The sequence below is a fragment of the Phoxinus phoxinus genome (genome assembly GCF_949152265.1).
Source record: "Phoxinus phoxinus genome assembly, chromosome: 3".
NCBI lineage: Eukaryota > Metazoa > Chordata > Actinopteri > Cypriniformes > Leuciscidae > Phoxinus > Phoxinus phoxinus.
Window position 1 is genome coordinate 33,415,114 of NC_136878.1, and position 12,668 is coordinate 33,427,781.

General features: G+C 39.5%; 1 protein-coding gene across 2 annotated transcripts in view; it reads left to right on the forward strand.

Annotated features, from left to right (window-relative positions):
• The first annotated feature begins 11,142 nt into the window (after window positions 1-11,142).
• LOC306996031 (uncharacterized protein) overlaps window positions 11,143-12,668 on the forward strand; it is a 51,467-nt gene continuing 49,941 nt past the window's right edge. Inside the window, exon 1 of one of the 2 annotated variants that reach the window (XM_079608118.1) lies at window positions 11,143-11,669. In XM_079608118.1, the coding sequence (XP_079464244.1) occupies window positions 11,591-11,669 (79 nt within the window). In that variant the 5' untranslated portion in view covers window positions 11,143-11,590. The remainder of the gene's footprint in view (window positions 11,670-12,668) is intronic. The other variant, XR_013796982.1, reaches the window with a different exon arrangement.

Here is a 12,668-nt window from a genome sequence, read left to right on the forward strand (position 1 = left end):
AAATGACGGCGTTTCCATTAACCGATGTTATGCACTTAAGCGTATTTTTTTTCCTCTCGCGAGAAGTCATTTCAAAAATCATGGCAACGGACGTTGGTAGGTTTATATATATCACAGCCACCAGACTAGACATTATATTAATATTATCTCCAGGTTCAGGTTGGTCTGTGTGGGTTTTTGTCCACCTCAGTGTGTGTGTGTGTGTGTGTGTGTGTGTGTGTGTGTGTGTGTGTGTGTGTGTGTGTGTGTGTCCACCTCCAGGTCCAGTTGTGTGTGTGTGTCTTTTTGAATGTTTGAGTGTGTCAGTAAGTTTGAGTGTGTGTGTGTGTCCATCTCCAGGTTTGTGTGTGTGAGCAAAATTTGCAACAAGAAGTCTGTGGAGCAGTCATAGCATAGAAAATGTAGCAATAGCAATGTCTTTAAAGGGATAGTTCACCCAAAAATGAAAATTCTATCATCGTTTACTCACCCTCAAGTTGTTCCAAACCTGTATGACTTTCTTTGTTCTGCTGAACACAAAGGAAGATTTTTGGAAGAATGTTTGTAACCAAACAGATCTCGGTCCCCATTGACTACCATAGTATATATTTTTTCCTACTATGGAAGTCAATGGGGACCGAGATCTGTTTGATTCTGTCATTCTTCCAAATGTCTTCCTTTGTGTTCAACAGAACAAAGAAAGTCATACAGGTTTGGAACAACTTGAGGGTGAGTAAACGATGATAGAATTTTCATTTTTGGGTGAACTATCCCTTTAAGGTATCTGACACTAAGTGTTGGCAATGGAAATGTGTACTTGTCACTAAAAATATATGATATATATATATATATAAAATGATATATTTAACTTAATCCCAGCACCCCCCTCTTCCCCGGTCCCCAAACACCACACCACCGCAAATAGAATCTAATTCTGTGGGAAACACTGCGTACGTACAGTATGTTTTCCAATTTATTCCTGATTCGTCCTCATGTCAAGATATAAGGTATATTTTGCAGGAGTCCACATTTTATTACTAAACTTGTTTGATGTGTTTCACTTGACAGATGCCTTTTTAAGATTAACCCAGACAAGGGATCGAAAGTGGAGAAGACTTCTACCAAAAGGCAGCTGGCGGTCAGTCCGAAGGTTCTTTCCCTGATTACAAGAATATCAGACCATGAATGGAGGTAGTTAAAAAAAAAAACCCACTTTTCAGAAGGGAGACTGTTACAATCATTAGTAATCATATCGCAAATGTCCCTAGTTCTTTCTCATGCAGTTTATGGTGTTCTCACTGCTGTATTCTTGAGTGTTCATGATAATGATAGTCTATCAGTAAAATGATAGGCTTCAGTACCTTCAGTTAAGTACCAGACAGACTTTTAAATTGTATTGCTTTTTTTTGTTTCAAGTGTTTTTATTTCTGTGAATATTGTCTGAAACTATATTGTAAACTTCTTAAACTTTCGCCTACAAGCAGCCAATTGTTGAACTGCTTGCAGTATGTAGCTATGCCGCTATGCCCTACGCTAGAGCAGCAACTGTTTTCATATTCTGATCTGTTTGTCAACAGAATAAAATAAATAAATGTTGAACAGTAGTTAGTGTATTCTGGTTCTTATTGTTAAGCTAAATTATTTGTCATGTAAGTACTGTTATAGCTTGATATTTTGAAATTGTCCATTACATTTGCAGGTTGAATGTTTATAAATATAAGTTTAGTTATCATTATTATAGCACAGTGTTATGATATTATGTTATGACATAGTATAAACACTCATATTATACTTAATAAATTCTAAAATGAATGGTAGATTGCTGTAATTGTACTTAAATTCATTAGATTTATGGCAGAGTATGCTTTTTTTCCACATTAAAAATCAATTAAATAAATGGGATTTATATGTAAAGTTCCATGTAAAAACTTATAAAAAAAACTTGATATGATCTAAAATTAAGGGTAGATTGTTGTAAAAAAAAAGCTTATTATCTGTTTTACAAAAGTATTTTGACATTTTTTTTAAAGTTAAATCAAATTTTTTTGTGGGTGATATATCACTTTATTACATTAAATATTTATTAAATAAACACAATTTTTACATAATAATATATTACAAAACTCAAATAATAGTGGCACTTTTCTGTATTATAGCAGCGTTTAACTGTATTTATAGGTAATTTAATTGTTTTTAAAGGTGTATATGCCTTTTTTAAACATTAAAAATCCCAATAATTACATGAGATTTAATGTAATATTAAAGATACAATCTGTTATTTAATTATGGAAAATTACTGTATTTTAACGAGATGTTTTTTTACTGTTATTTTACGGTAATTTTTTGGCGCCCCAGCTGCCGGAATAATACCGTTTTTTCACATTTTTTTTTTTTACAGTGTATTAGAGCATTCTCTGTAAGAATCGAGGCTGCAGGATTGGTATGCCAAGGTCAATAGTTAAAAACTCCATGTAGCAGGCATTCCTTCAGAGCTGTGTTGAGCAAGAAAAATGCTGTTGTAGCTTTCTGTAAAGGCCTTTAGGGCTCCAGTAGCCCGCAAGAGAGGGAGGAAGGTTCTAAAGGCCGGGACTTCCCTTGCTATAAAGGCAAAGAAGCTAGAATATATTTCATTCTTGTTGGAGACATACACAGCTTGTGTATGTCTCTTATGTGTGCTGCTTGGGTTGATGCTCTGACTCCGGCTAAGTAATCCGTTGAGTCAAGGTATGCTATGCCTGCTATGTTTGTACACATTCTGACCTAGTGAGGCAGGCATTCCTGCGGCATAGCGGAATGGGTATTTGTTCCCCATTGCTTCGATCCAAGACGTTCCGGTCACGACTGTAACCATGGTTCCCTAAAAAGGGGAACAAGACACGGTGTCTCTTTGTCATGCCATTGGGTCTGCATGCACATCTCCTTCAGACAAAGAAGTTGATGACATGTACTACGGGCACCCTCTTATACTTCCTGGCGCTCCGCTTATGACGTCACGGGCTGTTGCCAGCCAATGAAATTGGAGTGTGTTTACACGTGCTTCAGGCACCTGTCACGCTGATGATGTTCCCATGGGCGTCAGTTTGAAATGTGCTGGGGACAGAGAGGCATTCGGAAGTGCATTTTAAGAAGTGCTGGGTACAATGACTCATTTATTTTTTCTCTTTCGCGCAGGTCATGTTTTGAAAGACGATGTCAAGCTTACTAAAATAAGCTCTGCAAGCTACTATGCTCTCCACAGATACATAAAATATTTATTTTATTTTATTTTAGGAGAAAGGAAAAAACAATGGAACTAAAAGACTGCTTTAAAACTTTCACAGAGACCTCAAACAGAAAGCACAAAGCCTTTCTTTAGATTGTATCTTAATTTTAATCAATGTTTCATAAACCAATTGCCTGGATTTAATAAATAAAAAGTAAAGCAGATAATAGATATCACCACACGGAGGTGCCGGTGCATGAACTGGAGCTCGTCTCATAAATGAACCGAAACTCAGCATAGCCTACTTGACTCACAGACCTGAGATATATATCTATTATCTACAGAATGCTTGAAATCATACTTTTAAACAACAATTCAAAACGAAAGAAAACTATGTAATCCGTATGAAATGTGCATTTCTCTCCGGCACGTTCACTACTGTGAATATCACGAGTCAGCATCGTCAACTTCATCTTTGCAGCCGACACAGAAAACACTTTATAATTAATAAACAATTAAAATGTCTCCTTGCTATATTTGACATTTTCATAATCATTACTTTTGCCGGTTCTTTGTGACAGCTTTTACGTGCTTTATTGGCAGCACCGCCCTTACATGTTACATGAGCGTGTCACCACTGCATCAGCACCGAAAACATGGAGATTAATATATTTTTTTTATCCAAAAAAAAATCGTGAGATGAACCGAATCGTGGGTCAAAAATCGTGATACGAACCGAATCGTGGGTTTGGTGTATCTGTCAGATCTGCTTCTGTGTCTTGTGCTCTGTGGCACTTTTATGTTGTAGTTTCTTTGTGTCTAGTTTCTGTATTCTTTCCTGTGTCCTGTTTCCTGTGGCCAGGTTGTAGTTTTGTAGTCTTTTACATTTTCATTAGTCTGCTCCAGGTGTGTCATTTTCCCTCGTTAAGCTCGTTTACCCCTTTTGTTTAAATAGCCCTTGTTTTCTCTGGTTCTCTGTCGGTTGTTGTTTCATGTTATGCAGGTGTCTCCAGTTCCCCGTGGTTTCTTTGTTTTTCTCAGTGTTATTTAGTTCTTCAAGTAAGTTATGTTTGTTTATTTTCATTAAAATCTCCCTGCATTTGGATCCTTCAACTCTGCCTGCCGTCTTTGATTCCCCCGTCCCGTGACAGAACGACCGACCATAATGGATCCAGCAAGGAGAATTACGCGTCTCCGTCAAGGAGATCGCTGTGTTGAGGATTATGCTCTGGATTTTATTGAGTTGGCTAATTTGAGCAACATGAGCAAGGAATGCCTGATGATATTCTTTCGGGGAGGGCTGTCTGAACCGCTCAGCTCACTCATGCCATTTTGGGATCTTAACTGGACACTGGAGTATTACATCTATCTTGCACTGCAGTTGAGCGGCTCTGAACTCACTGTGGGAGTCACGAAGGAGGAACCCGACATTCCCACAGTAGCCCTCACCCCAGAATCTGTCATGGCAGCCAGGCCAGAGCTTCCAGCTGTCATGGCCACCAAGTCAGAGTTCCCAGTAGCCATAATTATGGATGACGAGGACATTAGGGTGGTCCATGGGTATTTGAGACTGGCGTCGAGCCTGGAAGACACGCCACTTTGTTCGGTGCGAGCAGCTGGCATCTCTGCGGTGGGGTCCAGTCTGAGGGTTTCAGACAGGGTGCCCGCCGCCGTTCCAGAGTCTGAGACCGTTCACGTCGTCACGGCTGCCGATCCAGAGCCCGTTCACGTCACGGCTGCCGATCCAGAGCCCGTTCACGTCACGTCTTCCGAGCCAGAGCCTTTGCCGTCACGTCTGCCGATCCAGAGCCCAGCTGATCCAGATCCAGAGACTGTGCCCGTCACGTCTGCCAATCCAGAGCCTGTGCACGTCACGTCTGCTGAGCCTGAGCTTCACTTCACGTCTGCTCCAGTTCCTGAGCCGGTGGTGTCTGTTCCAGTTCCTGAGCCGGTGGTGTCTGTTCCAGTTCCTGAGCCGGTGGAGTCTGTTCCAGTTCCTGAGCCGGTGGTGTCTGTTCCAGTTCCTGAGCCGGTGGAGTCTGTTCCAGTTCCTGAGCCGGTGGAGTCTGTTCCAGTTCCTGAGCCGGTGGAGTCTGTTCCAGTTCCTGAGCCGGTGGAGTCTGTTCCAGTTCCTGAGCCGGTGGAGTCTGTTCCAGTTCCTGAGCCGGTGGAGTCTGTTCCAGTTCCTGAGCCGGTGGTGTCTGCTGCTGTTCCTGAGCCGGTGTCTGCTGCTGTTCCTGAGCCGGTGTCTGCTGCTGTTCCTGAGCCGGTGTCTGCTGCTGTTCCTGAGCCGGTGTCTGCTGCTGTTCCTGAGCCGGTGTCTGCTGCTGTTCCTGAGCCGGTGTCTGCTGCTGTTCCTGAGCCGGTGTCTGCTGCTGTTCCTGAGCCGGTGTCTGCTGCTGTTCCTGAGCCGGTGTCTGCTGCTGTTCCTGAGCCGGTGTCTGCTGCTGTTCCTGAGCCGGTGTCTGCTGCTGTTCCTGAGCCGGTGTCTGCTGCTGTTCCTGAGCCGTGGTCGCCCGAGTGGTCGTCTTCGCCCTGGTCGTCTCCGCCATGGCCGCCCGAAGGACCTGCCCCGTCCCGGTCGCCTGCACAGCCGGATCTGCCCTGGCCACCTGAGGGAGGATCTCCGCCGTGGACGCTTGAGTGGTCATCTCTGCCGTGGTCGCCCGACTGGCCGCCCGAGGGGTCTTCACCGCCCTGGCCGCCCGAGGGAGAGTCTCCGCCCTGGCCGCCCGAGGGAAAGTCTCCGCCCTGGCCGCCCGAGGGAAAGTCTCCGCCCTGGCCGCCCGAGGGAAAGTCTCCGCCCTGGCCGCCCGAGGGAAAGTCTCCGCCCTGGCCGCCCGAGGGAAAGTCTCCGCCCTGGCCGCCCGAGAGAAAGTCTCCGCCCTGGCCGACCGAAGGGCTGTCTCCATCCTGCTTCCACTCTGCGTTCCTGACCCGCCATCCCTCCCCCGGTTCCTCCTCCACTTCACCTCCCTCCAAGACTGGTTGTGGAGCGTCTGGAAGCCACTCCTTTGAGGGGGGATAATGTCAGATCTGCTTCTGTGTCTTGTGCTCTGTGGGACTTTTATGTTGTAGTTTCTTTGTGTCTAGTTTCTGTATTCTTTCATGTGTCCTGTTTCCTGTGGCCAGGTTGTAGTTTTGTAGTCTTTTACATTTTCATTAGTCTGCTCCAGGTGTGTCATTTTCCCTCGTTAAGCTCGTTTACCCCTTTTGTTTAAATAGCCCTTGTTTTCTCTGGTTCTCTGTCGGTCGTTGTTTCATGTCATGCAGGTGTCTCCAGTTCCCCGTGGTTTCTTTGTTTTTCTCAGTGTTATTTAGTTCTTCAAGTAAGTTATGTTTGTTTATTTTCATTAAAATCTCCCTGCATTTGGATCCTTCAACTCTGCCTGCCGTCTTTGATTCCCCCGTCCCGTGACAGTATCGTTACAGCCCTACTAGCAGTGTTGGGGAAGTTACTTTTAAAAAGTAGTGTTTGCTAGTTACTCGTTACTTCTTAAAAAAGTAATCCGTTACTTTACTTAGTTACCCCCTTTGGAAAGTAACTTTTTACTTTACTCGTTACTTTTATGTTACATTTATGTTGCTTGAGTTTGGGCAGAATCCAATATCTGTTCCTAAATGTGTAGGCCTACATAAAGTTCTACTATGAACTCTACCTATTGATAAACTAGAAGAATAGAAAAAAAGAGAGATTTTAAAATAGAAAAATAAATATTTTTATTTAAAAAAAACATTTGAAAAACCTGTATAAAGTGAACACCAAAGAATAATATTAACTATTGAGCGGTGGTGACGCGTTCATGAAAAATGTCATAAAGAACCGGCAAAAGTAATGATTATGAATATGTCAAATATAGCAAGGAGACATTTCAATTGTTTATTAATAAACAAGTGTTTTCTGTCGGTGTCGGCTGCAAAGATGGAGTTGGCGATGCTGACTCGCGATCTTCGCAGTAGTGAACGTGCCAGAGAGAAATGCACATTTCATACGGATTACATAAACAGAGAGTCTGTTTTCTTTCGTTTTTAATAGTTTTGTTTAAAGGTACACATTTCAAGCTTTCAATACATTTCTCAGGTATTTGAGGCAAAGTTTATACGCTGAGTTTGGGTTCATTTATTTTTCTCCCCTATTCACTTGAACATTTTTTTTTCTTGCACGCTTTTGGCCTGCTCACTTGGGACATTAAACTTGACTTGAATTGACATACTTATTATACTTATATTTAATTATATAACTTCTGTTGTGGGGCCTTGGGAATCTGTGATAGCAGCTCCTGTGGATAGAATATTTTATAAAGTACTCCAAATCCTTGTTGACACATCATAACATGTCAAAGTGAACTGCTGAACTCATGAGTTGATGTTCAGAGTGAGTACTGTGAGTTGTCCAGTTTATTTTGATCTATATGAAAGTGAACAGGCAGGGCTGGACTGCAGGCTGAGTCACAAGAGTTCAGTCATAGACTCGTCCTGCAGCAGTCATTGTATTAAGAGTCAGAATCTACTGTCTTGGGCTTCATCTTTGTGGCAGTAACCAGCTTTTTCCTGAGAAGTGTATCTTGTACAATCCGCTTTATAATTCATCTTTAGGCTGAAGTTTGAAAAAGTTTGATTTATGATTCAGTTCTGAATTAGCAATGAAATGATACCATCATGCCAACAATGTTGCCTGATTTGAGAACAAATAATGCATAAGCTCAGTTGAATTCCTGCCACAGCCTAATATGAGACCATCAAGCTTAAATGAAATTACAGTAATCGGATAGTCTTTGAAAATCATATATTCTTCTCATGCAGGCACATTTCTAAAGAGGATTACTGCTTAATGTCACTATGAGCCCATCACACACCTGATGAATAGCTGCAAGTGGTAAACAGTGAATCTCTCCTCACCACCTGAAAGACATGAGTTATAACAGAAGGCTTGTCTTTTGGATCATCAGAGTGAGATGAAAATGTCATGTTTTTGTGTTCTCAGGATTTTTCTAATATTGCTGGACTGATGCCTCAGCTGTCTTTGTGCCAGCACAGCATGAAGGATTCAGAATCCTGCATTGCATGCTTGTCACTCACTTTTTTGCAGTCCTAAATAACAACAGACTCATGCAGAGCTATTATGAGCAATTATGTGTACCCCAGAGCTAAGCCAGAAGCTACTGTTCCTCATCTGCAGAGTTAATCTCTGCACTTCTGGATCATGCCAAACAGAGTAGGAGTGAAGACTTAGACCTTGTCAGTTTCCAATCATACTTTCTTTCTGCTTCATCTTTGTGCTGCATGAAAGAAATAGTATTTTATTACAAAAGCGCTCCACTAAGATCTTACTAAAGATTTAGTGTTTGCTTTGAATTATGGTTTATTTTTCACTTTTGTTTTTAAATAATATAAGAATATAATTGACATGAAAACTCTATAAAATAATATTTCCATTCTATGTAACATTCATTGAAAATGGAGGATTCAAAATCTATTGTAAACCTGGAAATGAACATACGGTTGTTTTTTAATTTTTGTTAAAAGAAACATGACAAAATAAATACATTTAAACTACATTTCCTGGATCACTAATCAAATGATCAAATTTGTGATGGTAACTCATCCAACACTGTTTGTGCTATGTACACGAATGATAGATCAAATAGTATGGCTTGTTAAGGAAAGATTTACTTTAACTTTTACAAGTAATTAAATGATCGTTTTTTGACTAGTGGACAGTAAAACTGGCAAAAACGACAACAAAAATGACAAAAACCATTAACAACACCATTTGCATGGGCAAATAACTCTCTTTCTGTACGCTTAATCTTTGTGCTGCAGGCAGGAAAGCAATCCTGCTGATAACAGACGGATGGTGCTAGCTTTTGATGCGACCAACCCGAGTTTGAATCTGCCTTCTTCCAAAATCATTATTCTCCCTTTTCCCATCACATTATTAGCTTTGAGAGGCATTATTATAATACAATTTAAGAAAATAGTACCTGCCATTATTTGCACTAAGTATAGCATCTGTCACTATTTCTACTTAGTCTATCACTTATTTCTACAGCTACTGCCATACTGTATAATTAACATTAAAAAAAACAACTCTATAAAATACTATTTCCATTCTAAGCAACATATTTACAGCAGGGTCCAACTGTCTGAGACCACCGTAAACATCTGAGATTCAAGATCTATTTTAAGCCTGGAAATTAAGAAATCAGAAATGCTATGACCACTCAGAACTAAAAAAAAATGACTCTTTAAAATAACTTAATTCAATTATGGACAGTGGTTCCACACAAGTAAATTATTTTATATTAACATTAATGGATTTTTTAAAATCTATGTAAGCTCCTTGTGTTGTGACAACACAACTGAATGAGAAAGAATCTACATGAAATAGTAATGTCCAACCAAATCAATGGAATTGCTTCCCTGTAACTTAAACTGGTTAAGTTTAGTGAACATGCTCTAGTTTATTGGATACAGTTGGATTTACATTATCAATTTAACTTATAGATTATAGCTAGCTATTAACTAATAATAGCACTTATTAACATTTTTAAATGCTAAGATTTATATGCTCCTTCAGCCACTGGAGTTCAACTTAATTGAATCAGTCTACAGCCTAACCAAATACTCCACTCTTCTCCACAATGGTAACCCACTGTAATTTAAATGGTTTTAATAATTCCAATGTAATTGTACATTAAACACCATTACACACTATCAAGTCTTCCTCTTTTCTCATTTTCTCAAAAACACATAAAATAACACTTAATTTCAACATTTATTCTATCTTCATTCAGCTATTTGCAAAGCATGCTGGGAACTAACAAGCACCGCCCAGCTTCAGTTAATGCAACACAAATCATTCATGTAATCCAACACAAATGGATTAAGTAAACTTAAATTGTACATATATTTAAGCAGATTGAACACAATCAAATTAAGTTTGGACAAAATGTGTAGCAATTGTGTTGCTTAAGCTCGTTTGAATGAAGCAATTTGAACAAGCAGCCAAAATATTTTTTTTCTGTGCAATATATTAAAAGCTTCCCAGAACAGACTTTCAGAAATACTAACAGAAATGAAAGACTTTGCCTTTAGATTAACTTTATTTTTTCTATGGCTGATATTTCTAGCTCTGCCATGCACCTTTCGCACGCCGTCTTCATCCAATATGTTGGAAATCACCACATCAGGTTGTTTTTTTAATCGCAAAATTAAACCCTTTACATTAGTTTAACGATTGATAATTAAGTATCGTGGAAAATTATACAGGTTAAGTTAATTAAACGCAATATAATAGTGTCTTGGAGGTACAATAAATATATCTGTGTTACTTTAACAAAAAATAATTGGGTAAAAACAACAGTGCCACAAAACCATTTTTTTTAGCACAACCTTGCAATGCCCTGGAAACCACCTAAGAAACTGTAGCAATACAACAACACCCTGGTAACAAGAACTGTGGCAGGGAATTTCGCACAGGCAAATAACACTCATGTTTTCTTTAGAACATGTAAAAATCTTGTTTTACTATGTGATTGTGGTTTGGAAAAAGAGTAAATATAAAATGTGAATACATCTCCTTTAAGAGTAATGTGTAAATTAATGTGAATATTTATGTCATCCTTACCACTTCCCTAATTAGACCCGCTACACATCACACATGCCAGACACCTCTACTCTCTTGATCACGACAGCCAGCGTCATGAAGAGAAACTCTATTAAGAGAAGGAAGAGTGGCAGACGAAGAGAGAGAGACTTCTAACGTTAATGTCTGTATAGAGTATGAAAGTGTTCCAGGTCACCATCTAATCACTTCTGAAACTGATTGGACCCTTCAAAGCACAGCAAGCGCTTTTGATTTGCGTCTGTGTTTGTTCCAAAACCCACCCACTCCTTCATTAAACATCCCTTCTCGAGTGAGGATTTGCTTCTTAAATTTTCATTAAATGGAATATGGCCTGAAGACTCAGACACACTAATACCACACACATAAGAGCATCGAGACTGACTCTTCTGTCACAGTGAGAAACTGGGCGTGAAAGTGTTTATCTGGGGCTTTGGGATTATCATTGAGCAAATTACCACTGATCCAGCAGAGGGTCTCAGGCAGACTGTGTGTGTGCTTCTGGCAGGGACTGAAGACTCTCTCTCTCTAGGGTTTAAGAAGGATGGGAGAAGCGAGGGGCAAATGACTGTACTTCATTTCGATGTAACATATGTAGTCTATTCTTAATGGCTCATTATTGATTCTTCCTTTTTGATATTACACCCCTCCCCTTTTCCTGTGGAGTATCTTTTGTGTTTTGTTTGAGAGTGGTGGCTCATGCTGAAAGAGGCAGAGAGCATTACTCCCAGGAGGATTCATCTCACTTCCAGCCCTGAGTGACTTCTCCTCCAGCTGCACCAATGACTCTCCATACACGCCTGCTGCACGGATATGGACTGTATTATTTCTTGGCATTGCTGACACTTTTCATGTCACAAGGTAGGTGTGTGTGTATGTTTGTGTCAGTCACATTGAAAACAACAAAACTATATATATATATATATATATATATATATATATATATATATATATATATATATATATATATATATATATATATATGTATATATATATAGTTTTGTATATAGTTTTGTTGAATATATATATAAAATATACATACATATGCCATTATATATGTATATACTTAATGTTCTTTATTTATTCTTTATTTTTCTTTGTTAAATTGTTTTGTCAATCATTTAAAAAAAAGAGGTTTGTGATTAAAACAAGGGGAAAAAACTATTGGATCCTGTTTTCGGCATATTTCGATATTTTTATTGGAAAACATGGCAATTTTTTTAGTCTTTGAACAGTATTTGTCTTTTCTCTACGTGTTTATTTAAGCTCAAATTGCGTGTATACTAAGTTGTTGTGTTATAGCAAAAATGTGGATGCCCTTGTTCTTTGAACAATCCACCTGACCAATGAACTTGATTGGTGACCTCTTTGCAACATGAAAAATGTCCTTTGTGTTCATTGTAACATAAAAATCAATCAAACACACATTTTGTATTTCACACGTATTACACTTATAATAGCCTACACTAGAATTCTGACTCAAATGTATCTAAACTATATTCTGATGCCAAATGTATCTGAGCTATATAGCAGTAATTAATTCAGATATCTTTGTTTGCTTGCAGTGTTGCATCCTAAAGCTCACTAGGTCTAATCTTACATGCAAATACAACATTTCTGTCTAAACGGATTCCAGTGAGGGGGTTATATAAAGTGAGCCACCGCCACCAGATGAACTTTGCCTTTTGAAAAGGACATGGAGATCACATTACCAGAAATCATAAATTACCATACACGAGAAAAGCCAATAACCTGTCAGAAACTGCACACATTATGCAGATTTCTACTGGATAGTCTCAAAGCACTATGTCAGACAGATCGCTGCAAATCATTCAAAGATTAGTGGGACTCAATTGCATC